This window comes from Peromyscus leucopus, chromosome 14 (assembly GCF_004664715.2).
Source record: "Peromyscus leucopus breed LL Stock chromosome 14, UCI_PerLeu_2.1, whole genome shotgun sequence".
Lineage (NCBI taxonomy): Eukaryota > Metazoa > Chordata > Mammalia > Rodentia > Cricetidae > Peromyscus > Peromyscus leucopus.
Genome location: NC_051075.1, coordinates 88,634,954 through 88,662,373, shown reverse-complemented (window position 1 = coordinate 88,662,373; position 27,420 = coordinate 88,634,954). Strand labels below are relative to the sequence as shown.

At 46.1% G+C, this 27,420-nt stretch overlaps 1 protein-coding gene across 1 annotated transcript; it reads left to right on the top strand.

Annotated features, from left to right (window-relative positions):
- Positions 1-1,615: 1,615 nt before the first annotated feature.
- On the top strand, positions 1,616-27,420 carry Leo1 (LEO1 homolog, Paf1/RNA polymerase II complex component). Its single transcript, XM_028865076.2, has 12 exons — positions 1,616-1,756; positions 5,529-6,308; positions 9,005-9,109; positions 10,897-10,991; positions 11,834-11,979; positions 13,107-13,191; positions 16,395-16,489; positions 16,892-17,026; positions 17,881-18,016; positions 19,252-19,438; positions 21,630-21,727; positions 27,235-27,420. Exons 1-12 carry the CDS (start codon positions 1,699-1,701, stop codon positions 27,334-27,336), a joined length of 2,022 nt encoding a protein of 673 aa, XP_028720909.1. The 5' UTR covers positions 1,616-1,698; the 3' UTR covers positions 27,337-27,420.

Here is a 27,420-nt window from a genome sequence, read left to right as displayed (position 1 = left end):
AATAAAGCAGGAGAGATGGCTCAGCAGTTATGAGCATGTACTATACTGTGAGGAAATGGGTTGGTTCCTAGCATCCATATTAAGCAGCTCGCAATTGCCTGTAACTCCAGTTCCAGGGTATCTGATGCCCTCTACTGGCTCCTGCTGGTACCTGCATGTATGTGGTGCACGTGGAGACAAGCAGGCACACACACACAGGTACACATAAAAATAATGAATCTTTTAAAAAGAGATAATGAAGGATGGCATCTCCCCCTCCCTATCCTCTTGTCCTCCTCAGGGTCCTCTCTTAGGAAGTGGCCACTGTTTCCAGCTTCTACAGAAGGAGTCTTCTGGAGACAGATGGTCAGTTTCATGCTACATACAAAGGTTTTTTTTGTGTTTGTTTGTTTTTTGTTATTTTGAGACAGAGTTTCTCCATGTGGCCCTGGAACTCTCTATTTTAGACCAGGCTGACCTTGAACTCACAGAGATCCATCTGCCTCTGCCTCCTGGGTGCTGGGATTAAAGGCATGTCATTGTGTTTGGCTCACAGAGTTTTAATGGTAGTTTTATATGCATGCTATTCAAACTTTTCTTTCTTAACCATATATCTTAGACATATTTCTTTTCAATTTTTAATTTTTGTTTTGTTTTTCGAGGTAGTCTGTATAGCCCTTGCTGTCCTGAAACTCACTCCATAGACCAAGCTGGCCTTTAACTCAGAGATCTGCCTGCCTCTGCCTCCCAAGTGCTTGGATTAAAGGCATGCACCACCACTGCCTGGCTTTGTATCTTATTATTATTTTTTAAAGATTTATTATGTATACAGTGCTCTGTCTGCATGTATGCCTGCAGGCCAGAAGAGGGTGCCAGATCTCATTACAGATGGTTGTGAGCCACCATGTGGTTGCTGGGAATTGAACTCAGGACCTCTGGAAGAACAGCCAGTGCCCTTAACCGCTGAGCCATCTCTCCAGCCCTGTATCTTAATTTTAAAGACAGGATCTTTTATTGAACCTGGAGCTTGTGTTTCCCGTGCTGGACTTACAGTTGGCAGAGCCGTACCTGGGTTTAAGCAGGTGCTGAGGTTCCCGAACCCAGATCTTGAGGCTTGCAGGGCAAGTCATTTACCGCCAAGCTACTTCTCCAGCTTTCTCAGTTTTATTTATTTATTATTTTTTTTAAGAGGTGGGGGTCCTGAAGGATCCCACGCTGCTCTTGAATCTGCTATACGGCCGAGGATGAATTTGGGTTTCTGATTCGGCCTCTGGAGTGCTAGATTACAGGCGGACACCACCACGTCTGGCTAGAGTTCTCAATGACTTATTTTTCTTTGCGACAGGGTCTCATTATGCAGCCCAGGCTGGCTAGAACTCGCTATGTAGACCAAGCTGGCCTGGTACTCGCGGAGATCACCTACGTCTGCCTACCCAGTGCAGGGATTAAAAGCGTCAGGTTCCCATGAAGTTGAGGGCTGCGGCAGCGGACATGGCCTAAAGGAGTCCGCCAAGCTCTGCAAGGCCGGCGGGCAGCCCGGCGGGCGGGCGGGCGAGCGTCCGCACTCCTGGGGGCGGAGACGGCCGAGCGCACGCGGAAACTAGGTCACAGAAGCCAAGCGGGCCTTTGTGCGGGCCTTTACGACACTGTCGTGCTCGGTCGGCTCCGGCCGTAAAGGAGGCACGAGTCGTCCAGGCCAAGGCCGCGGACCGAGTTGCCATGGCCGACATGGAAGATCTCTTCGGGAGCGAAGCGGAGAGCGAGGCGGAGCGCAAAGGTGCGGCAGGCTGGCGGGCTGGCTGGCGGGCGGGCGGGCTCCGCGGATGGGCGCCCGGGGTGCCGAGTTGCTTTCCGGCTGGAGGCGCGCCGCCCGGCACCGTGGCGCTCCCGCGCTGTTGCCCAGCGCCCCCTGCATGCCCGATGGTGCCAGCCTCTCCCGGGGGACGGGCGCGGAGTCTGCGCCTCGAGGGTCAGGGGGCCAGCCTGGGCTCGTGGTGGTGGTGGTGGGGGGGAGCAGGGGGGAGCAGTCCGAGGACGTGTGGTCTGCGCCCGGCTGTGCACACCTGGCCGAATGAGGGGTGGCAATGACTTAAGTGGAGACCTGTTCCATGGTTATCCGGCCTGATCACGCCCTCCTGGGTGAAGTCCGTGAGATGATGGGGGACTGTAGATGCTCATGAAGGGTCTGGGAAGGATCAGGGTGGGGCGGCATAGAAGGACTACGCGCCGGAGCTGAGGGCCGGTTCAGAGGATCACTTTCCCTGTCTGTGATGTAAGAATGGGGGAGCTTGTGGGGTGCTGGGAGAGAGGTGACAGAAGATTTGGTGATGAGTTATAGGGTGCGTGGAGGTGTTTCTAGCACAGGTCTCTGAATTGTTTGAGATATGAATGGAAGTAACTGGGAACGAGGAAAGATCCAAGACCAACTTCGGAATTCTTGCAGCCCTCCAGGCCCAAATTAGCCTGTATCAATGTCTTCCCCCCCCCCCCCCCGATTTTCACCAACTCCAGTTTATATTTCTGTAGTGAAGGGAGCAGTGGGTAAAAGTACAGAGAACGGAATTCTGCTGTGACAGCTCTAATTAGGATAAGCCAGGAATATCTCTGTATACTAACTCTGGTCCCACAACTTTTGCTAGTAGTTTTTCCTCTTTGTTTATTCTTGTCTCTTCGAGGCACAGTTCTATGTAAACCTTCCTATGACTTCCATAAGGTTTTGCATTTCATTCATTCAATAAACAACAATCCCTATAATTTTCTAGCTACCTTGCTAGGTGTTGGGGACATAATCATGAGAAGACAGGTTCCCGTCTCCCTAGCTCAGTGCTTTTTGATTCACAGTTGAAGAGAAGCATGGACAGTGAGATGTACTCTGTAGTGCTTTCCTGTAGGGAAGTGTGTAGAGATGATTGCAATTCTAAGCTTTTGCTCTATCTTTTCTTCCCTTTTAAAACTTCTTTTAAGGTCATTACAGTTTTCTTCCATTTTATCATTAAGTTAGTGGACACTCTAAGATTTCCTTTCCGGGTCTGGTGTGCCGTCCTTGACAATGGCTCTTGGACTTGAGGTTGGAATGGATGTGATAGGGTGATACTTGGTAGGCCTGCCTGCTTGTCTGCCTTCACCTCCTCCTCTTCCCTTCCGTTTTTTTCCTCTTTCTTCACAGGTTCTGCTGTGTATGTTGCCTTTGTTGGCTTTATGTTCCTAATTCTCCTGCCTCAGTGAGTGCTGGTGTTACATATATGTACCTCCACTCCTGGCAAGTAGTTATTTTATATTTTTCATTTCTAATGCAAGTTGATCTTGTGTCTTGTTGCTATCCTGCAGCTAATATATTAGCTGTAATAGTTTTTGGGCTTTTTTAGTTTTTTCTACATAGGAAACCATGCCATCTTGATTAGAGAGAGTTATGCTGTTTCTTTCTCTTACCTATGTATTTTACTTACTCTGGCTAGCACTTTCTTTATAATATTGAATGGGAATTGCAAAAGTAGATATTGTTCTTGACCTTAGAGGGAATGTATCTAGGTTTCTAGCATTACTTATGGTTTACAATTGTTTCTGTAAGGTCAATAATGACATCCCCACTTCCATTCCTGACTTTAGTAATTTGAGTCTTACCATTTTTTTCCTTGGACAATCTGCCCAAAGGTTTAATTTTGTTAATGTTTTTAAAGAATGAAATTTTAGCCAGGCATGATGGTGCATCCTTGTAATCTTTAACATTCAAAAGACAAGAGGCAGGAATATTGGCACAAGTTTAAGGTCAGCCTGGTCCATATCCTAGTTGCAGACCAAGACTAGAAGAGCCTATATGATGGGAAAAACAAACCTACAAACTTCTGGTTTTATTGATTCTCCACTGTCTTTTAATTTTATTTTCTTTGTTATTCCCTTACTGCTGCTATTTTGGGGCTTCCTTTTCTTATTTTGGTTTTTTGAGACAGTGTTTCTTTGCATAGCCCCGATTGTCCCAGAACTCACTCTGTAGGCCAGGCTGGTCTCAAACTCAGAGATCTGTCTGCCTCTGCCTCCCAAATGCTGGAATTAAAGATGTGTGCCACTACTGTCCCGGCTTGGGCTTTATTTTCTTTTTCTGATCTCTTAAGATGTGAAAGTAGATTATTGATTTGAGATGTTTCCTTTTAATGTAGGTGGTGGTAGCTATACATTTCCCCCTGAGCAACACTGCTTTTCCTTTTGTCCCCAAAGAACTGGTGTAATGTTTTCATTTTCATTCATCCTAAAATAATTTCTGGTTTTTCTGTGATCATTTTAAACCCTTTAAATTATTAAAATTATTTTGAAGCGCAGTTGCAAGGTATAAAATTCTAGGTCAGGCTGAATCATGGTTAGGGGTCATGTTCTTTTTCTTTTTTTGTTTTTCAAAGACAGGGTTTCTCTGTGTAGCCTTGACTGTCCTGGAACTCACTCTGTAGCCCAGGCTGGCCTTGGACTCAGAGATTCTCCTGCCTCTGCCTCCTGAGTATTGGGATTAAAGGCGTGCACCACCACCACTGCCAGGCGGGGGTGTTCTTGACTAGCACATTTGACAATCTTCCAGCATTTAAATGCCTGTTTTTGCTTCTGTAGTTTCTGATGAAAATCAGCTGTCATCCTTATAAAGCACCCCTTGTATGACACAGTCTTCCTCTTCTCACAATTCTTTGATAACTTGATGATATGTTTAGGTGTGGATCCCTTTAAGTTTTTCCAGTGTGGCATTCACTGAACTTCTTGGATGTGTAGATTCATCAAATTTAGGTCATTAATTCTTTAGCTATTGTTTTCTCCTAGGACTCTACCATGCATATATTTTGTATCTGGTGGTACCTGGTACAATTTTTTTTTCTATACTTATGCTTTTAAGCTCTGTTCATTTTTCTTCTTTTCTCTTCCTGCTGCATTTCTGGTACAGGTTCCAAATGCAGGACTGTTTACTTATTTGTGTGGGTGAACTAGGCAGTGGAGGGTGGGGCTGGGTGAGGTAGAACAGGAAGAGTTCTACTTTATTTATGTATCCATTTATCTCAGCTTTTTCAAACAGTCTCATGCTGTAGCCTAGGATGTCCTGGAACTTACTGTTATCCAGGCTGGCCTCAGATTTGAGTTGATCCTTTTGCCTCAGCCTTCTGAGTTGCTTCAATTATAGGTGTGTGTGTGGGCTACTGTGCTTGATGAGTGCAAGTCTGCTGATCTTCCTTCCTTTCTTTCTTTCTTTTCTTTTTTTCTGAGACAGGGTTTCTCTGTGTAGTTTTGGTGCCTGTCCTGGATCTCGCTCTAGAGACCAGGCCGTCCTCGAACTCACAGAGATCCTCCTGGCTCTGCCTCTTAAGTGCTGGGATTAAAGGTGTTTGCCACTGCCCGGCTGCTGATTTTTCTTAACTGAACATTCTCCTGGTTCTTGAAACTTCTTTGCCTCTGGAACACTGAGAAAGTTGGCTCCAACAGTTTGGCCAGTTCGTGTTTGCCTTTTATCAAGTTGAGATGGACTTTTAGAGTTCCTTACTTTGCTGAGGTACCTTGTGTTTGTTTGCATGATCCCACAGATTCTGATTCTGGGTCTGATTCCGACTCCGATCAGGAGAACGGTGTTTCTGGCAGCAACGCCTCTGGCAGCGAAAGTGACCAAGATGACAGAGGGGATTCTGGACAGCCCAGCAACAAGGAACTGTTCGGAGATGACAGCGAGGAGGAGGGAGCCTCCCATCACAGTGGTAGTGACAATCACTCGGAACAGTCAGATAACAGGTCAGAGGCTTCTGAGCGATCTGACCATGAGGATAATGAGCCCTCTGATGTAGATCAGCACAGCGGATCTGAAGCCCACAATGATGAGGATGATGAGGGTCACAGATCAGATGAGGGGAGCCATCGTTCAGAAGCAGAAGGTTCTGAAAAAGCACAGTCAGATGATGAAAAGTGGGACAGAGAAGATAAGAGCGACCAGTCAGACGATGAAAAGATGCAGAACTCTGAGGACGATGAGGAGGAGCGGGAGCAAGGGTCTGATGAAGACAAGCTGCAGAACTCCGATGACGACGACGACGATGATGAGGAGGAGAAGATGCAGAACTCAGAGGATGAGGACCGGGCCCAGCTTTCAGATGATGACAGACAACAGCTGTCTGAGGAGGAAAAGGGGAATTCTGATGACGAGCATCCTGCAGCTTCTGATAATGACGATGAGAAGCAGAATTCGGACGATGAGGACCGGCCACAGGTGTCCGATGAGGAGAAAATGCAGAACTCTGATGATGAAAGGCCACAAGTTTCAGATGAAGATCGAAGGCATTCCGATGATGATGAGGAGCAGGACCAGAAGTCAGGTAAAGATTCATGGGAACCGGTGTGATTCAGTAGAAACACCTACTCTGTTCTCGTTTCTTTCTAAACATTTTTTTTTAATCTTATTTTATGCGAATGAGTGTGTTCCCTGAATGCCTATCTGTGCATCATGTGCATGCAATGCCCATGGAGGCCAGAAGTGGGTGTCCAAGTCCCCTGAAACTGGAGTAAACAGCAGGTTGTGCGCCACCACATTGTTGCTGGAAATCACTGGGTTCTCTGGAAGAGCAGCCCATGCTTTTATCCACTGAGCCATCTCTCCATTCCCTTTATTCCTATCTTTATTATCCTGGTTTTCATTTTTGTTTTCTCTTCTATCCTTTTATTTTCACTTTTTAAACTCTAATACACACACACACACACACACACACACACACACTCACTCACACACTTTCCCCATTCTTCTACATTTCCATTTGTTTTTACCGTCTTCCCCTTCCATTTATAAACTGACTAGATTAGAGAAAAATACTAAAGCGCACAGCCTTAGAGATGTATGGTGCTAGAGAAGCTAAATGAACTGAGTTGGTTCTACTTCCCAGGGTAACTGACAAGCATGTATGACAGATATGCCTGCAGTAATGATGGCATCATTAAACCGTCCCGTATAGTCGTACTGAGATATGGGTACCATGTCCCACCCTAGAATTTGTGTGTATGTGTGTGTTTAATAACAGTATGTGTGTGCACTCATGTGCCATAGCAAGTGGCTGGAGGTCAAAGGCCAGCAGAGCACAGCAACTGTACAGCCTGATTTTTGTCCCTGGGTCCCCCCTTTATAACTGTCAGATTGCTCAGCCCAATCAACACATTCTATATACACCCTGATTTTTGTCCCTGGGTCCCCCCTTTATAACTGTCAGATTGCTCAGCTCAAATCAACACATTCTTCATATTAGAATATGAAAATATTTTAGAGATTGAATTCTTTGTATTATATAAGTCACCCCACTTAGGTTAAGTCTTTCAGAAGGAGTATATGGATTACTTCATTTCTGTAGGTGATTGGTCATGTTAAACTACAGTTTGGTTCTATCTTGGGAAGCTTAAGTACAAAGGGAGATTTGCTCCTGTAACATCTCATGAGGAGCATTCAGAACCACATTTTGACCTTTTTTAGTAAAGGACAGGATATTTTCCAATATGGATATAAATCATAGGCCATGCATAGGGCTCCGTAAATATTTAGTAACTAGTTCAGAAAAGGATTCTTTATGAGGTTGTCGGAAAATTTAAGGCCCATACAATACTGGCAAATTAATTTAAGAACGGGTCAGAGAGAGTCTGCTGTTTTGTTTTGTTTTGTTTGAGACAGGAACTCACAGACTGCCTCCAGCCCCCAATCCAGCTGGGATTACAGGCATGTACTACCATATTCAGCTCTTCATGAAGTTTTTAAGGGAAATAACTATCTAGAAAATAGTTGTAGACTTGTCTCTTCCTCACAATTGTTCCTTTCTTCTATAATGTGTCTGTATAATTTATCATAAGCTACAATACTGATTTTCTCATCTCTATCAAAAGTTTCTGCTTTTAGAAATCTAGGTTCTTTGAAAAAATAATTTATTGGAGACAGGATCTTATAGTTTAGCACAGATTAGCCATGAACTCATAATCCCCTGGTCATGATTCAGCTATTTTTTTTAAATTAATACATGGCCCAGCACGTGGGAGGCAGAGGCAAGCAGATCTCTGTGAGTTCAAGGCCAGCCTGGTCTACATAACAAGTTCCAGCCAGGGTACAAAATCTTTACCTATCCTGTCTTTAAAAAAAAAAAAAAAAAAAAAAAAAAGTAGCCAGGCGGTAGTGGCGTACACCTTTAATCACAGCACTTGGGAGGCAGAGGCAGGCGGATCTCTGTGAGTTTGAGGCCAGCCTGGGCTACAGAGTGAGTTCCAGGAAAGGTGCTAAAGCTACACAGAGAAATCCTGTCTCAAAAAACAAAAACAAAAAAAAAAGTATAAGAGAATGTATCTTGTGTGTTTGTATGTGTGTGGCAAGGTTGACTTTGTATTGTTGGTTTTGGAGACAGGGTCTCTCTGTACATCCCTGATCAGCGTGGAATTTATTACACAGCCCAGGCTAACCTTGAGTCCCCGCCCCCCTTCTGCCTCTGCTTCTGAACTGCTAGCATTACAGGTATGCACCACCACCCCTGGCTTCCACCCCCATTGTAATTGTTTTTCTATGATGAGATGAACCCAGGGCCTTGGCCATGCTAGGCACACACACTATGACTGAGCTACATCTCCACCCTTTTGTTTGTGTGCAGTTTAATTAGTGTTGACATGTTTTTAGATTATGCCATCATAATATAGGACATATGTAATACCATCACGATACAGGACAGCATGTTATGAGACACATTTTATAGCCACATCCCTTGCCTGCCCCTCATCACCTACTGATCTGATCTGTCACTATGCTTTTGTCTCCTTGTGCCTCGGCCTCATTAGTTCCTTAGAACTGTGTCCTTCGTATCCGAATCCAGGCACTGTGTCTGCCAGGCTAGGTTTTCTTCTTTGACTTAGCATAATGTGTTTTCTATCGATACAAATTGTTACATATATCATCATCCTGTTCTATTTACTGCAGAACTGGATTGCCTTGCATGAATGTTGCAGTTTCTCTGTAAAGCTTGGATGTGACTGTGCACACCTAATTCTGCTCTTTCAGAATCTGCAAGGGGCAGCGACAGCGAAGATGAGGTTTTACGAATGAAGCGCAAGAACGCCATTCCGTCCGACTCCGAAGCCGACAGCGACACCGAGGTGCCCAAAGGTAGCCCTTGAGTTTCCGCCCTTTTGTACCCATGTCTAGTTCCTAACTCTGTCCTTTGAACTGTAGTGCACTCCCAAACCTTGAGACTGCGTGACTCACAGAACACTGTGTGGATGTGGTCAGTGAACTCTGCAGCTCACACTGTTAAGACCCTGCTTCTTTGTTTATAGTCTGAGTGAATTTATCAAGGGCCAGGAGGCTGAGCTCACACTAAGAACCTGCTTCTTTGTTTATAGTTTGAGTGAATTTATCAAGGGGGCGGGGCTGAACCTCTGGTCTGTTTGGGTTTTTTTTGTTTTGTTTTTTGAGACAGGGTTTCTCTGTAGCTTTGGAGCCTGTCCTGGACTGGCTCTGTAGGCCAAGCTGGCCTCGAACTCACAGAGATCCACCTGCCTCTGCCTCCCGAGTGCTGGGATTACAGGCGTGCGCCACCACCGCCCGGCACTCTGGTCTGTTTGGAAGTGACACTGTGTTCTTCAGTCTAAATAAGAATAGTCCTGGACTGACTTCCCTTACTGTTCTCAGACTTTAACAGTTTAATATTAGATGAAGGAGTGGTCCTTGACTGGGTTACAGAATGAGTTCATCCATAGAAATGCAGGTTAGGGTTGTTATAAAGGTGAAGATGTACGTGTTCATCTCTGTAACCTGTGTGCAAATGGCAGATGGCCGTGCAGTGAAGATGTTAGTATGAAAGTGCCAGCAGGTACAGTTGTGACGGATACTTGGGTCTGTGCAGCTCTTACTATGTATGCTGCGTGGGAAGTAGACAGTACTCCAGAGCTTCGAGAAATGAGCCTAAGGAACACGGTAACTGAGGCAGACGTTTAGAGGGTCAACCATAGAGAAAAGGGAAGCTAGACAAAGCAGCAGACTTGAGGGTTTACTTCAGTGTCTGCTCAGTAGTTGCCTGAGTGCGCCTTGGACCCAGATGACCTGCCGTGTTTGGGTGGTCAGATTTCTCACTAGTTTTCTAAGATACAAAGTGGGCTGATGCAGACCCTGACAGAGTTGTGAGAATTAGGTGGGCTGTGTCCATTGTTTCATTTTGGTCACTGATGTTTTTGGAGGCTCTGCTGTATACTGTGGCTGTTCTAGGCACTGGGAGTATAACCATGATCGAAGCATCTTCTTTGTAGAACTTGCCAGCCCGGTGCCTAGGTGTGCAGATTGAAGAGACAAGTAACCTCACATGTCCAGTAGGGGGTGGTGGTAGGGGCTAAGAAAGGAATAGAGAGGGACGGGGAGGCATAGTCATGTTCCTGCTCGTCGTATAATGAACTTCCAGTACTCAGGCCACCTTTGCCTTGCTGTCCAGTGATTTTGTCCTGTGCCACATCTCTGTAAGTCAGTGTCATAGTTTTCTCCTAGACCATGTCTTCACCGGGAATTCTGACTTCTGTAATCACAGACAGCGCTCGACCATCTTCTGTCTTTCTTTTTACTTCCTGTTTTGATGAGTGCCTCACTGATGTTCTTCTGCCTGTGAGATGGGGCCTGGCTAGACACAGATGTGTAACCCTGACACAGAATGTGTTAGCCCAAATTGAGGATCTAGCCTGGGGTAAAAATTGGAGAAAAAACTGGCTCCTGGACAGTAAGGGAAAAGAGAAGGATACAGAGATGGATGGAGGAGGAGGAGCTTCCTGTGCATGTGCCTGTGTCTCTGCACACACTTGACAATGGTCTTCTCTCCACACACATTTCCTGGAGCTGACCCAGAACTCTTGGGACGTTCAAGTGAAGAGCAGGTGTTAACACTCTGCATTTTTCCTTCTGCACTGAAGATAACAATGGAACCATGGACCTGTTCGGCGGTGCAGATGACATATCTTCAGGGAGTGATGGAGAAGACAAGCCCCCTACTCCAGGACAGCCTGTGGTAAGTCCGAGTACTAGTGTGAGCCGGCCCATATTTCAGTGAGACGAAGTCTCAGAGGTGAAGGGTCTCTCTCCAAGAAAGTTAGTCGCTAACTAAATTGTCGTATGAAAATACAGTGAGTAGATGACTTTCTGTAGATGTCGTGACTATGGCTGACATGAGGTGGTGCTGTGCCTCACAGGTTGAGATCATGACCTGGCATTGGAGAACCTTTCACTTCATTGTTTTTCTTATTCATGCAAATAAATGTGTGCTGTCTTAGTAATTTTTCCTTCATTCTTTTCCCTTTTGCTTTTTAAAAAGTTTAGTTTTGGAAACAGGGCCTTGCTATGTAGCCCAGGCTGGCCTCAGGCTCACCGTGTGGTGCTAATCTTCTCTAATGCCCTTAGATTGACTGTGTAAGTGCTGACCGAGTGAACGCTTCTGTCAGCGAAGCTTTGGAAGATACTAGATCCCGGATGCTCTGCAGTGACGTAGCCAGCCTTGCCTTGCTTTTCAAACTAAGATGTTTTGCAGATAGATGAATAGCGCGGAGGACTGAGGGTGCATCAGCCCTAAGATAATATCTAAATATGGTTCTTGCTGGGCATGGCGGCTTATACTTATAATCCCAGTAGTTGGAAGGCTGAGGCAGGAGGATTTCTGTGAGTTTGAGGCCAGCATGGGCTATGTAGTGAGTTGTTGGCCAGCCTGGATGATAGAGTGAGATCCTGTCTCAAACAAAACGAAGAACAAAATAAAAACCAAGAGTGTTTCTTGCTCCCCTGAGTAATAAAATGTGGAAGCTCAACTGGTCTGACACCCAGTCCCCACAGCTCTGACCTTCTGCCTTCTTGTACCAGGATGAAAACGGCCTGCCTCAGGATCAGCAGGAGGAGGAGCCAATACCTGAGACCAGAATAGAAGTAGAAATCCCCAAAGTAAACACTGACTTAGGAAACGACTTATATTTTGTTAAACTGCCCAATTTCCTCAGTGTAGAGCCCAGGTAAGGAAATTAAGATGTCTTCTGAGTGTTGGCTGGAAATATGTGGGTATTGGCCGGATGGTGGTGGTGCACACCTTTGATCCCAGCACTCAGGAGGCAGAGGCAGTAGGATCTCTGTGAATTAGAGGCCAGCCTGGGCTACAAAGTTCCAGGACAACCAGGGCTACACAGAGAAACCCTGTCTCCAAAAAACCCAAAAAACAAAAAAGAAAGAAAGAAAAGAAATGCGGGTATATGTGAATGTGTTTTGCTTACTTTCATTGAGTTGATTAACATAGAAATGGAAGCTTCATTTCTGTATCTGAAAAGGTAAGTCAAGCATCCTGCTACAAAAAGCATGGCCTAGTGTTTGGGGAGACGCTCTGATTGTGGCTGTTGATGCTTTCTTATGAATGAGGGGACACTTAGGAACGACGGCAGCCAGCAACACTACAGTGAGAAGTGGTGAGACCTGCTGGCCGCTGGAGACGCTGTTGTCACACCAGAAAGCTAATGGTGAACAGTGCTGATGGGATCCCTAAGTTCACACTCACACCAGAAAGCTAATGGTGAACAGTGCTGATGGGATCCCTAAGTTCACACTCACAGTAGAAAGCTAATGGTGAACAGTGCTGATGGGATCCCTAAGTTCACACTCACACCAGAAAGCTAATGGTGAACAGTGCTGATGGGATCCCTAAGTTCACACTCAAAAGACCTGGGTGATTTTCATGCTTCCCCCTCTGGAAGGCTTCTGTAATTGAGAAAATTTTTTTTCTTTTAGACATTGTCTCACTGTGTAGCTCTGGCTGGACTGGAACTCACTATGTAGACCAGACTAACCTGGAACTCACAGATCTACCTGCTTCTGCCTCCCAAATACTAGCAGTAAAAGTATGTGCCACCACACCTGCTATTTGGAATGTTTAGCCTTGTTTATAATTTATTTCAAGTAAATATATAACAGCATTAAAATTTTTGGATTATAGCATATTTTGAATACTTTCAAGTTGAGCTTCAAACTATTTGAACATTGTGGTCTTTAAAGTTAGGATTTTTGATATAGTTGATTGTGATAACTATAACTGCATCATGGTAGTACTTTTTATGAAACAGAATTAACAGCTTATTTTAAAAACTCCTTGTAGGCCTTTTGATCCTCAGTATTATGAAGATGAATTTGAAGATGAAGAGATGCTGGATGAAGAAGGGAGAACCAGGTTGAAACTGAAGGTACCATGCTGTCTGCTTCCCTTTTGTAGAGTGAATCTGGGACACGGACCTCACCCTTGAGCTCTGATGGTTTTGTGTCCCTTGTCCTTTCAACCAGATGAGCCATCTGTCTTCTCAGAATCCTTGTGGGCTGGGGATTGGCCTCTGCATACTCTTCCTGGAGCTGCATCTTTGGTCCCTGACCTGATGCCTGGGAACTAAACCTAGGCCCTTGCAGTTTAGGCTTTTTTAAATAAGGCACAGTCTTACTAGATAGCCCAAGTTGGCCTTAGACACATGCTCTTCCCACCTCCACCTCCTGGACGCTGGGATTACAGGCTTGAGACGCATGCCTGACCCGGGGGTGAGCTTCTGCATTCCAGTGGGACTATCTCTACCACATTCCAGAGTGTCCTGGTGTCTAAGTGACATTGGTGGAGATGGTCCCTGACTAAGGGTACAGTGTCTAGAGCCGTCTGTGACCCGTCTGCTCTAGGGGATCCCACAGAGCAAGTAAGAAAGGGGTGAAAATGCCAATAATTTGCTCAAGATCTACAGCTGGTAGGTTTGGACTTTTTTTATTTGCTCTGCTCTGCCCTCCACTGTCTATACTGCTGGCTCATCTGTCAATGTTATCTGCTTGGAACATGTATGTATTGATTTAGAGTTAGCAATATTCATTTCTCATGGTCGTTTTAATGCCTCTGACTTCTTTCTGCTGCTTTTCATTATTTTTATCATTTATATAAATTAATGTGGTAGTTCTTTTCTCCTTTTCAGCTTAATCATTTTGGCATTTTCCCATTTTGTGCTGTGGTACAGCAATGAGTATCATTATACCTACTATACATTCCAGTGTGGATATCATAGTGTAGACATCAGTATTTTGCTCTAAAATCTCAAGTGCTTCAAAGTACAAAATGTCCATGTTTGATATAGGTAACTTTCCTTTACTCTTGGGATGTGATTGAAAGTGACCCTAGATTTGTTTCTGGAGTGATGGTTGAGACAGGTTGAACAGTCTTAGAGTTAATTGATGGTACAGTTAGTTCTTTAATGAACCAGGAACCAGCTGTGTGTGTCTCTGTTTTTAGAAGTACTACCATGTGCTTCATTCCTTTAGGATGAGACCTCATAGTGAGTCCTCAAAGACGTCTTTCAAAATGTCTTCTCAGTTGACAATACCTGTGCTGGTTTGAATGACAATGGGCCCCCACAGGCAATATAGTTCAATAGTTGGTCCTCAGTTGGTGGAACTGTTTGGGAAGGATTAGGAGGTGTGGTCTTGTTGGAGGAAGTGTGTCACTGGGAGAGGGCTTTGAGATTTCAAAAGCCCACACCAGTCCCAGTGAGCTCTCTCTGCCTTGTGCTTGTTGATGAAGATGTGAGCTCCCAGCTACTGCTCCAGAGCACTGCTGTCTGCCTGCTGCTGCCATGCTCCCTGCCGTGGTGGGCATGAACTCAACTCTCCGAATCAGTGAGCACAAATTAAATTCTCCCTTTTATAATTTGTCTTGGGCATGGTGTTTTATCACAGCACTATAAAAGTAACTAAGACATTACCTCTATACTTATATATTTATATATTTATATGTAGCTAACTGTCTTAGGGTTTCTGTTACTGTGATAAAACACCATGACCAAAAGCAAATTTGGGAGGAAAGGGTTTATTTCATTTTACACTTTCATATCATAGTCCATCGTTGAAGGAAGTCAGGGCAGGAACCTGGAGGTAGGAACTGAAGCGGAAGCCACTGTAGAATGCTACTTACAGGCTCTCTGCTCATGGCTTGTTCAGCGTGCTTTCTTTCTTTTTTTTTTTTTTTTTTTGTCGGAGCTGAGGACCGAACCCAGGGCCTTGTGCTTGCTAGGCAAGCACTCTACCACTGAGCTAAATCCCCAACCCGTCTCAGCATGCTTTCTTTTTTTTTTTTTTTTTTTTTTTTTTTTTGGTTTTTCGAGACAGGGTTTCTCTGTGTAGCTTTGCGCCTTTCCTGGGACTCACTTGGTAATCCAGGCTGGCCTCGAACTCACAGAGGTCCACCTGGCTCTGCCTCCCGAGTGCTGGGATTAAAGGTGTGCGCCACCACCGCCCGGCTCAGCATGCTTTCTTATACAACTCTGGATCACCTGCCCCAGGGATGGTACTGCCCAGGGTGAGCTGGCCTCCCATGTCAATCATTAGTCAAGAAAATACCCCACAGACCTTACTACAGTCTGATCTGATGGAGGCATTTTCTCAGTTAATCCCCTCTTCCTGGATTTCTCTGAGTCAGCTGACAAAAACCAGCTAGCACACTAACCTATTATACAGAAGAGGGGAAGCAGGAATAGTGATGGGTTGTTTTCATTTAAAAAACTTTTAAAGATTAAATATATTTATATGTTTTACGGGCGCGTGCCTCATGAACATTCACAGGCCACCCATGGACTTGGGGTGTTTGCTTCACCTTGTTGCTATCTTCATTCCAACCCTGCCTCTTTAGACAAGGCCTTACTTTGTAGCCTGGGCTGAATTCAGACCCGCAGTCCTCCCCCCACAGTCCTCCCCCCCTCCCTCGCAGTCCTCCCCCCGCAGTCCTCCTCCTGCCGTATCCCCCGTGCTGGGAGCACAGATACGCAGCACAGCACCTGGGTCTTTCTCTTTCTTTAGTCCTTGTGAATGAGTTTACTCCCCACCCCCACCCCCGTTTGCTGTGTTTCCAGCATGCAGCTTGATAAACGCATGCATTTAATGTGCCGTGTTCTCCTGGAAGGCCCATCAAGTTTTTAATTTCCATAGCAGTGGCTCATTTTCTAAATCTCTCTGGCATTTTTCCATCCTGCAGGTGATAAGTCCCCCTATGTGTGTGGGGAGGGGGCTTCCCTGGCTCAGCAGACCAGTAGGCAGAGTATCTCGGTCTTACTTTTAGTAGTTTTGAGGTCTGTGAGATGACTTCCTCTCGTGTATGAGCTCCAAAGTCCTCTTCAGGGTTCAGGCTTTGTCTCCTGTACCTCAGAGCTTTTCTCAGAGCCCTGGCTGTAAACGGCCATCGTCATACTAGCAGCTCAGAAATTTACTTAATTTTATTACACTTATTGTTCTTCCTGCTCTTAATATGCTAAGAGGATTTCACTGGTGTCTGTTTTTCTGTCATGTACCTACATGTGCTTATTCTGTGACTGTCTGTCTCTGGAGCGGAAACCACAGGCACAGTTTGCTAAGGTTCTGTGTTTTACCACAGGTGGAAAACACAATAAGATGGAGGGTGCGCCGAGATGAGGAGGGAAATGAAGTGAAAGAGAGCAATGCTCGGATAGTCAAGTGGTCGGATGGAAGGTGAGTGCCCGGAACAGTGCGGGAGAAGACACGGTGGTGGGCTCCGGCCCTACTCAGGCCAGCTCTTGTTAGAGAATCTCCATTAGTTACTCCTGGGACTGGCTAGAAAACCTGAGAGAAATGGTAGCTGGAGGCTATGGCTATGTCAGGCTGGTGGGAGACAGTAACCAATGTAAGTGTAGACTCTCAAGCCCTCCCCTCAGCCCCATTGTATACCAGTCACAATGTGAGGAAAAGTGTCCTTCGCTGGGACTTCAGGAAAGTCTTTTCTCCATCATGGTGTCTTTCCTCCTGTGTTTTGTATAAAGAAGGAGACAGTAGTTGGATCACATTTTCAGGGAAGTAAAGCTGTAGCGTAAAAGCCTTTAGATGTTAACAGTGTTTTTTTTTTTTTCTCTTCAGCATGTCCCTGCATTTAGGGAATGAAGTGTTCGATGTGTACAAAGCCCCACTGCAGGGTGACCACAACCATCTTTTCATAAGACAAGGGACTGGGCTGCAGGGACAGGCAGTCTTTAAAACGAAGCTCACCTTCAGGTAAGTGCTCCTAGGAAAGTCGTTTGGTTTTCTGATGCCTGCTCCCTGTGATGGACGCCACAGCACAGACCCGGAGCCAGTTCTTGGTTCTGGAAGCACAGCAGGGCTGCTTTTTTTGGGAGCCAGGTCCTTCCAACCAGACGTACAGAGGCTGTGATGTAAGACAGAATGTTGTGTATTAGTTCCAGTGACCACTGTCCCTCCAGGAGAGCTGAAGTGCTGTGTCTATGCTGGTCAAATGTAAAACTGACCTGGAGACAACTGGTAGTTAGAGCTTGTGTATGCTACTGTTAGAAAAGCACTGAGCTGGGGGATGTGAATACTGGGGCTGTCCACTGCCTAGTGCTGCTGTGTCCAGACCTTTGTGGGAATGTGTCCCCTGACAAACCGGAGCACCCTGGGCACTGGTGAGGGCACTGTGCTTCTCCCTTTCCTGGGTGACATGCAATCTGTAGGGAGCACTAACTTTCAGAATTGTAGCATTTAAACTAGGCTTGGGATCTGGCCTGCATCCATGGCTCCTTGTGTGACCTTGGGCAGCTTTCATTCTGTGGGATTACCTCATGGGGTAGCTGTGACAAGTCAGATGCAAAAAACAGTGTCCAAAACACTGCCTGAGCCGGGCTGTTTCCTGCCTCTGGTGGTCGTGCTAGTCCAGCTGCCTTCACCCCAGCCTTCTCTTTTTCACTTTTCTTGTCTCACTGAGCTGGAGAAAGGAAGGTCTGCAGCCCTCCAAGTAGAATACCTGATTCAGTGGTCTTGCCTACTTCCTTGACTAGAAAGTGGTTTTGTGACGAGGGTATGACTGGCTCATAAAGATGTTAATAAGCGGGAATTCTGTTCATTTCCCACAGGCCTCACTCCACAGACAGTGCCACACACAGGAAGATGACCCTGTCACTTGCAGATAGGTGTTCAAAGACACAGAAGATCAGAATCTTACCAATGGCTGGTCGTGACCCTGAGTGCCAGCGCACAGAGATGATTAAGGTATGTTGGTTAACTTTCATCCAGGAATAGTTTTGTGTATTAAGAACAAACTGTCGGGGCTGGAGAGATGGCTCAGAAGTTAAGAGCACAGACTGCTCTTCTAGAGGACCTGGGTTCAATTCCCAGCACCCACGTGGCAGCTCACAGCTGTCTGTAACTCTAGTTCCAGAAGACCTGACATCCTCACCCAGACATACATGCAGGCACATAAAATTAAAAAAAAAGAAAATTTAAAGAAAGAAAAGAAGAATAGATTGTAGCCAGGTGGTGATGCACGCCTCTAACCCCAGCACTCGGGAGGCAGAGGCAGGTGGATCTCTGTGAGTTTGAGGCCAGCCTGGTCTACAAAGTGAGTTCCAGGACAGCCAGGGCTACACAGAGAAACCCTATCTTGAAAAACAAACAAAAAGAACAGATTGCCCAAACCGTGTTCATTATCTCCTGTTGGACATCCCTCCTTCCAGTGGGCTAGGTTAATTTCATAAGCATTTATCAAGTGTAGTTATGTGGGGATCGTGATAAAATGGATGCAGGCTCTTGGGTTCTCCTCCAACAGGCTTGAGAGTTCCACAAAAACCGGTCACTGAAATCCCTGAGTTTTCACAAGTCAAGTACCACTAAATCACTACACCAGTCTGTCCTGTCAGAACTCGGTGGGCAGGCTCAGGAGGAGGCACAGCAGTCCAGTGAAGACGACCTAAAGCAGAGTCTCACAGAGTTGTGTGAGTCTGGTTTGTGGTGCTGAGAATTAAACCTAGAGCCTCAGGCATTCTTGGATTGTGAGTGCTGGGCCAGCCTGGTGTAGGCTAAGATCCTGTCAGAAAAGTAAGGCAAGAAATGTACTCCACTTAAGCCTAACAACCCAAGTTTACCCCAGCACCCACATGGTGGAAGGATAAAACCAGCTCCCATCGCTGGCCTCTGACCTACACCCCCCCACCCCAAACACACAAACAAAATAAACAAAATGAATTTTAAAAAAAGGTTTTGAGGTTAGAAAGTCCAGAACCAGGGAACAGCAGCTGATGAGGGACTTCTTGCTGCATTCCAGCGTGTTGGAAATCATGGTGACAGAGAAAGCTCGCTTCTGTCACGGCCAATCCCGTGACAACCCATCAGTCAGCCTGTTAACTTATCAGTTACGAATTAACTAACTAGCTAGGGATAAAGTTTCCAACACATGAAATTGGGGTCACTTTCAAGCCACAGCAGCTGGTTGATTTGCTTTCTTACAGAAAGAAGAAGAGCGCCTGAGGGCCTCCATCAGGAGGGAGTCTCAGCAGCGCCGCATGAGAGAGAAGCAGCACCAGCGAGGGCTGAGCGCCAGCTACCTGGAGCCTGACCGATACGACGAGGAGGAGGAAGGCGAGGAGTCCATCAGCCTGGCAGCCATTAAAAACCGATACAAAGGGGGCATTCGGGGTGAGTGGTGCAGACCCTCGTCCTGTGTGTCACCTTGCACAGGCGCTTACTGCCGGCCGTTGGACATCTGAAAGAGTCAGTGTTCCTGAGTGTCCCCTGCCACATCTTCTTGACGAAGTCATTGTACGCTGTGTGAGGCTGTCCTGGGAGGGTAGGACCTTTGTGACTCCCTTCCAGGTGTTTTGTGTTTGGAGGCTTTTGCAGACAGGTCCCTTGCCTGGCTCCTTGCCATTGGGGTTACAGGCATGTACACCACATCAGGGCCCTTGCAGATTGACCCCTTGACCTTCTGTTTCCAGTTTGAAAGGTTGAGGGATTTTGTTTTTGTTTTGAGAAAGGGTCTCATTCTAGCTGAGGTTGTCCTCAAACTTTCAGCAATCCTCCTGCCTCAGCTTCTCTAGTGCTGATGTTCCCGGCATAAACCACCTCACTGAGCTGAGCTGCCAGGTATGAAGAGATACAGCTATTGAGAGCCGTGGTGCCTTCTTTTCCTCCCCGCCCGCTTTTCCCTGAGCTGTGCTCTGCAGACCCCTCTGCTTGGTGTGCATTTCATGGTGCTCTCACTTACTCAGCACACACTGAACCCCAGACAGACAGGATACTCTGTTGGATCGCTACAGTGTTCAGATGAGGCGGATGGCTCAGAGCGGTCTGTAACTCTAGTCCCAGGAAGTCCAATGCCCTCTTCCGGCCCCAGCACACGCTAGGCACACACATGGTACACAGACATACATGTAGATCAAACGCCTACACGTTAAATAAAATCAATAACATGTGGACAAAACACCCACACAGTAAATAAAATCAATAATGCACTAAAAAAAGAAAAGCAGACTGGAATCCCCCTGCCTCAGCTTCCCAAGTGTGAGCTTACAGGCATGTATCACCATGCCCAGCTAGTTGTGCCACTTTTTAACAGTGACGTTGGAAAGGCTCCACAACCCCTTAGAACTTCTCGTGTGTCATCTGGAATAAAACGCCCTACTGATGGTCGGTCCCTAGAACACCAGCCAAGGACTGAACAAGGAGTGCGTTTGCTGCTAATCCCAGTGCACAGGAAATGAATGTTCCGAAAGCCATTTTGCTCACCTCATCAGCTCTGTTAGGGAACTGCTGTACCACTGGGCTTCCTCGCAGCCCTTCCCTTGGTCCACTCTGACAGCTTTGAAAACCACATATAAACCATATAGACCATAGTATAAGGATGTGGACCAGCATGCATCCTGGCTTGGTCTTGGCTGAGTGATAGGTCTTAAAACACCTAAATTCCCCTTCATCTGACTTTTCTTGCAGGACTTCATTTGGTCAGCTGACCTGTTATATCTTACCTATTTTTGAGAGCACAGTACAGCAGCCTTCTTCATTTGCCAATGCTAATTCATTACAAAAATCTTAACTGTAACATTTTTAGTACAAAATATTAGAGATACATTCAAGGATTATGGTATATAACATTCAGTTCACTAGAGAGTAAAACCAGGTAGATGAGTTCAATGGTTCCCAGCATAGTACAGTACTCACCTCGCAAGGACGTAGGAAGCTGGGAGGCATTATATTTGAAAAGAATGGGTCTGGTTCATTTTAACATATTTAAAACTGTAAGGAAAGTTAAACTGGGGCTGAGGAGGCTCAGTGCTAAAGCACTTGCCACGCAAGCATGAAGACTGGAGCTCAGGTCCCCAGAACCTGTGTGATCTGGGGACCTGTAATTCAGCTTTGGGAAGTAGAGGCAGGAAACCCCCAGAACAAGCTGGCTAGTGAGACTGGCCATATCAGTGAGCTCTAGGTTTGATAGGTGAGACTGGCCATATCGGTGAGCTCTAGGTTTGATAGGTGAGACTGGTCATATTGGTGAGCTCTAGGTTTGATAGGTGAGACTGGTCATATTGGTGAGCTCTAGGTTTGATAGAAAGAGTCTGTCTTACTGAATGAGATGCAAGGACTGAGGATGATTCCTGACATCAACCTCAGGCCTCCACATGCATGTACACACATGTGCACACACATGCATCACACACACACACACACACACTCAAGAAAATGGAACAAATAAAACATCAGTGGAAACTGGAAAAAAACAGTGGAAACTCAGTGGAAAATGTACAGAGAGAAGAAAATGGAGGTATTCATATTCAGGAATGAATAGGTAACTGTCTATGAAAATGATTCGATCTGATTCCTTCGCTTTCAGAGGAACGCGCTAGAATCTACTCCTCAGACAGCGATGAGGGCTCAGAAGAAGACAAGGCGCAAAGATTACTCAAAGCGAAGAAACTCAACAGTGATGAGGTGAGCCGCGTGTACTGAATGCTAGGGTTATCTTGTGTTTAGGCCTTGGTTACTGGATGACAAGGAGCTCTGAGACACATACGAAGGACTTCTCCACAAGGTGCTAGTCCACAAGCTGCGTGGGGTGAGGCCCACATTTGGGTAAATACTCACTCCACTCGTGAGGCTCTGCCTTTGTCCTGCTTACTGTTGTGTGACGAAAACTTGCCCTGGGGAGACACACAAGTCTACTCACCTCAGATAGGGAACCATGACAGACCAAAGTCCAGTTTGGTGAACCAGTAAGTTCTTTGGGGATTACCTACAGGAATATGGGTGAGGGGTTACTTACATGATCAGACATGACTCAAAGACAGCTCCATCACCAAGGCCCACCCCAGCAGGGGTGACAGCTCAGAAAAGCTGGGAAGCTGGAGCACATTGCCAGCCTTCAGGCAGCTCAACAGGGTGGTGAGTGTCCTTTCCAGGTGCCTCAGTTGGTCTAAAAGTCTTCTAGCAGCTCTGCTGGTTTCTACTTCTGGCAGCTGGTCTGGTCTCAGGGTCTCCTCGCTGGTCCGGATCTAGGCAGCTCTGTCCATCTCAGAGTCTTTGTCAACAGCTCAGCTTCCGGCTATCTTCAGTGGGACTCTCAGCTTTTATTTTTAACTCTGGCAGGGATGGGTGTAGTGAGTCTGGTCAGTTTCAGGGACTTCCTCCAGCTGTTTTGAGTTGTTTACCTTCCTGGTGAAGGAACTTCCTGCAGGACAGAATGTTTTAATCCTAGGAGGAGACTGCTACACAAGCTAACCTTCCAAAAGCCCTTCTAACCTTGGGGGTTAGCATTTCAGCCTTTGAGACACAGACTCTAGCATCTCCTACTGTTTCTGCTGGCTGTATCTTATGGTGCCATATTTTTTGTACGTTCTGTGATGGAATGATTCTGATTTACTGAGCTGATAGCCATGCTGTTTTTTTTCTTTAAGATTTATTTTTATTTGTATGTGTGCACATGTATATGGGTGCCCACAGGGGCCAGAAGAGGGCATCCAATCCCCTGGAGCTGGAGTTAGAGGTTTGTAAGCCACCTGACATGGGTGTTGGGAACTGAAATTGGGTCCTTTGCTAGAGCAGCATGTGCTCTTACCCACTGAGCCTTCTCTCCAGCCCCCTCCACAGGAATGTTTGGTGCCTAGATTGATTAAGTTCTCCAAAGATGATTTTTGAGTTTGGGTTTGATTTTTGGAGTCTTCATGTAGTTCAGGCAGGCCTTGAACTCACTGTGTAGGGGTGGGTGATCAGCTTGAACTCCTGATCGTCCTGCTAGTGCTGAGATTACAGATTACCTAGCACAGCTAGGTCTGGCTGATCTGTATGTGTCTCTGCACGGTGCCCTGGGCATCAGCCGCCCAGGACCACCTGGAACTGTAGTCTCAGATTGAGATCTTGCTGATTGGGCTGTGAAGCCTGACAACCAGGTTTGACCTGTGAAACTCACATAGTGGAAGGAGAGGGCTGACCACCAGATTGCCCTCTGACCTCTGCACACGTGTTGGAGTACATATGTACCCCTCACACACACATTCAACACAAATAAATACTTTTGATTTTGCAGACTCCTGACTCAGAGAAACAGTGCCAGGCTTACATCCTGGTCCACTTGTACACTAAAGGCTTTGGCCCTCGTCTCCTGTTCTGCCCACCATGCCAGGCATAAAAGGCGGTGCTCATGATCCTAGTTCAGTGGTCTGAGGAGGAGCCTGCTTCAGTGCCCCACTGCTCTCGGCCTTCTTGCTTTCGCTTAGTTCTGGCCTCTGGTGATGCTTTTGTTTTAGTTTACCCGTCATTGTTTGCTGTTTTCAGTGAGAGGGCTCTTCTAAGTACTGGTCTGCCATATTGCAGGAAATAGATATTTTCCTGTTTTTGCTTTTGAGCTATTTTAATTAGTTTGGGCTTTTATGAACTCTTTTCTCATGTGAAGCAAAATTATGTTCTCAGGTTAATGTTGATTACCACATTTAATATTTCGTGATGTTCTTGAGAGTAGCTTGCTATAGACAGAATTTGTTAACATTATTCTGCAACATATTTGTTGTGGATTAAATGAAATAACATCTTAATAGTGCGTTTACAGTGTGATGAACAGTTGGCAAATGGGGGTTGTCATCCAAGCAGATGCTTAATCCTTGGCAAGCAGAACCGTGAAAATTGAGAGGTGCCATGGAACTATTTATTCCTAGTAAAAGATATGCCTGTCAGATCCTCCTGCCGCTGGCTGGGCTGGGAAAGTGCAAGCTTTCCAGCTCTCTCTTACAGAAGCTGCTCTTTCCTGTCGGTCGGTTCCCCCAGCACTCTCTGAGTGCTTTGTACCCTCCCTGCCTTCCCTGACAGCAAGTGTTTTACCTCGGCCTCCAAGCCTTTGCTGCTGCCTCTTCTATTGCTGCAGCTCACGTGGTGCCCGTGGGTGACAGTGACGAATTGAGAGGATCCTCCTGCTCTGTTTTGTACAACAACACCCCATCCCCAGATTCTAGGAACCTGGCTATGCTTCTAAGATGTGGGGGAGCTTTTGGGTGTCAGGATACCCACATCAGGAGCCACTGCTATGCCAGAGTCAGCTTTGAGGGTGAGGGACAGGCTAGATTACCCAGGCATGGTGGATCATACCCATAGCCCCAGGTTTGGGAGGCCGAAGCAGGTGGCTACATAGTGAGTTCCTGGCCAGCTGTGCTGTCGAGTGAGACCCTATCTCAAAAAACAGGTGAAAGGAAACGATTCTCATCAGCTGGATTGTTGAGTTTGGATGCTGCCCATACCTGCCAGTTCCCATTTGCATGCCTTGGGGCAGGTCAGCTCACTTCCCTGAGTTTGTTCTTCTGGTACATGGCATGCTCCTGCCTGGGAAAGTTACTGTACTGTTGAAAACACAGATAGGAGTGTGGGAACAAAGTGACATCTAGCTTGACAGGAAATGCTGCCCTGCCTTCCCCGGCCTTAATGGAGCGCATGTAAAGGAGAGTGCTTTATCCAGCCCCTTCATTTCTACTAGTAAAACCTGCAGAAAGCTTCATTTCCTCCCTTGAAGACAATGAAACAGTGGGGACTGTCTGTGGCTGTTCCCCAGGGGGCTAGAAAGGGAAACACCGCGTTGAAAGGTTGAGATGCACCTGGAAAGAAAGGTGTGGGAGGTCAGAGCTCTTTCTTTCAGCAGGCTGCTTGCTGAGAAGTTAGTTAGGGGTCTGGTCCTCTCTCTCCCTTCTTCTGCCTCTCCTTTCTGGAACCCGCTAGCAGCCCTGCCTATGGCCCAGCCTGTGAGCTGCCTGTGTCTGTAGGAACCTGTGCTCTGACTACATTATCAAGTGTTAGTTCAGTCTTAATGTTTTTTGTTGTTTCACGCATGTATGGCGCAGGAATGTATGTTTCAGCTTTGTTCAGTAAGGCAGCATTCTGCATGCCTAGCTAGTTTCATGAGATAAGGTCCTGAAGGCTCCCTTGTGGATCTAGGGGTTCCTGTGCTGTGCTTGCTTGCTGCTTCTGGGGAGTCAGTGTTGGCAGGTGAACCACAGCTGTTTAGTCCTGGACTGGACTCTGTTTGGGGGAGCCCTGACCTCAGGCTGTCACTGGACCCCTTCTGGGAGCTTTTTGAAAAATGTTATACATGTTTAGAAGTACCACGGCAGTTCTTACAGCCACTCAAATCTAACGCTAACATTAAAGAATTTTAGAGCTAGACACCGAACACTGTTTATGTGCAGTCATGTAATGTGTTTGCAAGACTCTTCGGTGGGAAGCCAAGTCAGTGTTGCCTTTGCTGACCGGGCTGGAGAGGATTTTGGTTTGCTCTAGGCTGGAGAGTAGGGAAGGAGAAGACTTGTCACATCCTGGGGGTAAGAGCCTTCCAGTGGTGTCAATGGGGTCCCTTCATGACCACCAGCTGGGAAGTACATAGAAGAGCATTTACTGTCCTTGTATGGGTTCATAACTTTGAGCGAGCTCTCCTGTGGCACTCCCAGCCTGTAGGAAAACATTTGGATAAAAGGCAAGAAACAAGTGCCGGCTGTCATCTTGTTCTCAGAGGGCCAGGCAAGGAGATCAGGAAAAATGTGGGCATGCCAGCTTGCATTTTGCATCTCGAAACATTTTGTACCCTTCCCTGACTAACTTTCAAGCTGTGTGTCTGTCCACTGAAGTTGTTTTTGTGGTGCTAGTGACCTGGTCGGGGGTCTCATCCTAAGCAAGCAGCCTGCCTCTGGGCTATGTAATCCAACTTCATCATTTATGTGAAGGGTTGGTTTGTGATAATTCTGAAGTGTCAGCCAATGTAAGACTTTATTGAAGGGATGTTGACTTAAATGTGAAGCTGAATTCTGCCTGACAAAGTTCTTTCTTAGAAAACCTCCAGAGTTTTGTTACTATAGAGGGTTGTGCAGGATGAATTTCAGTTGTTTTAAAAGGTTCTCTGCTTGTATTTAGGCCTTTGATGTCTTTAAATATTTTTTCAAAAACCTTTATGATGTGAGGGTTTTTTTTGTTTGGTTTTTCGAGACAGGGTTTCTCTGTGTAGTTTTGGTGCCTGTCCTGGATCTCGCTCTGTAGACCAGGCTGGCCTCGAACTCACAGAGATCCACCCGGCTCTGCCTCCCAAGTGCTGGGATTAAAGGAGTGCGCCACCATCGCCTGGCATGATGTGAATTTTTAATATGTTCAAACAAAAATTATTTAAATATTTTCTCAAAATTCTTTATGGTACGGGTTTTAATTTATCCAAACAAAAATTATTTTAAAAATGGACACTTACTGAAACCCTGAATTCTAGATAGGGAAAAGAAGTGGGCCGATGAGAAAGGAGAGCTAATGTTGATGAAGTACCTGACTGGGAAAATGTTCCAGTGGGACAAGTGACTCCTCAGTTTTAGATTAAGAAGCCGTGTGCCCGTGAATGAAAGAGAAGAGAGGAGAGAGCGTGTGTTTGGGTGTATGTGTGCCATACCTGCCGAGCCATGCTGCTGGCCCAGGTGAAACTTCTTTGAGTCTCAACCTTTTCAAGGGCAGACCCCATCACCCATACCCTTGTGGCTGTCTGTGCCTACAGTGGTTCCCTGTACAAGACAATCTGCTGGGCTGGAACTCTGCAAAGTTGTCTTTTTTTTTCTTTCTTTCTTTCTTTTTTTTTTCACTATTTATTTGTTTGTTTGAGACAGAGTCCTACTTGTAGACTTAGCTGGGCTGGAACTCACTATGTAGACCAGGCTTGTCTGTACCTCACAGAGATCTGCCTGCCTCTGCCTCCCAAGTGCTGGAATCAAGTGTGCACCACCATGCCCTGCATTTTTTTTTTTCAGTAAAAATATGGACAGGCCCACGCTAATCTTCCTGTATCATTCCACTTTTTAGTATATGTGCTGCCGAAGCAAGCCCTTGCAAGATCTTTTTTAAGTTACTTTACTAGTAGAGAATTATTCAACTCAGATAAACTTCCCTAGAAATGTTCTCTTTGGACTTTGAGACTGTAAATATTTTTATTTGTTTAGGAAGGTGAATCTTCTGGAAAGAGGAAAGCCGAAGATGATGATAAAGCCAATAAAAAGCACAAGAAGTATGTGATCAGTGATGAAGAGGAAGAAGATGACTGAAGTACAGACTGTGACTGCATTTTATATATTTATTGTACAGCTTGTCTATAAATATGATGTAAACATGAGTTATTTTCATTGAGA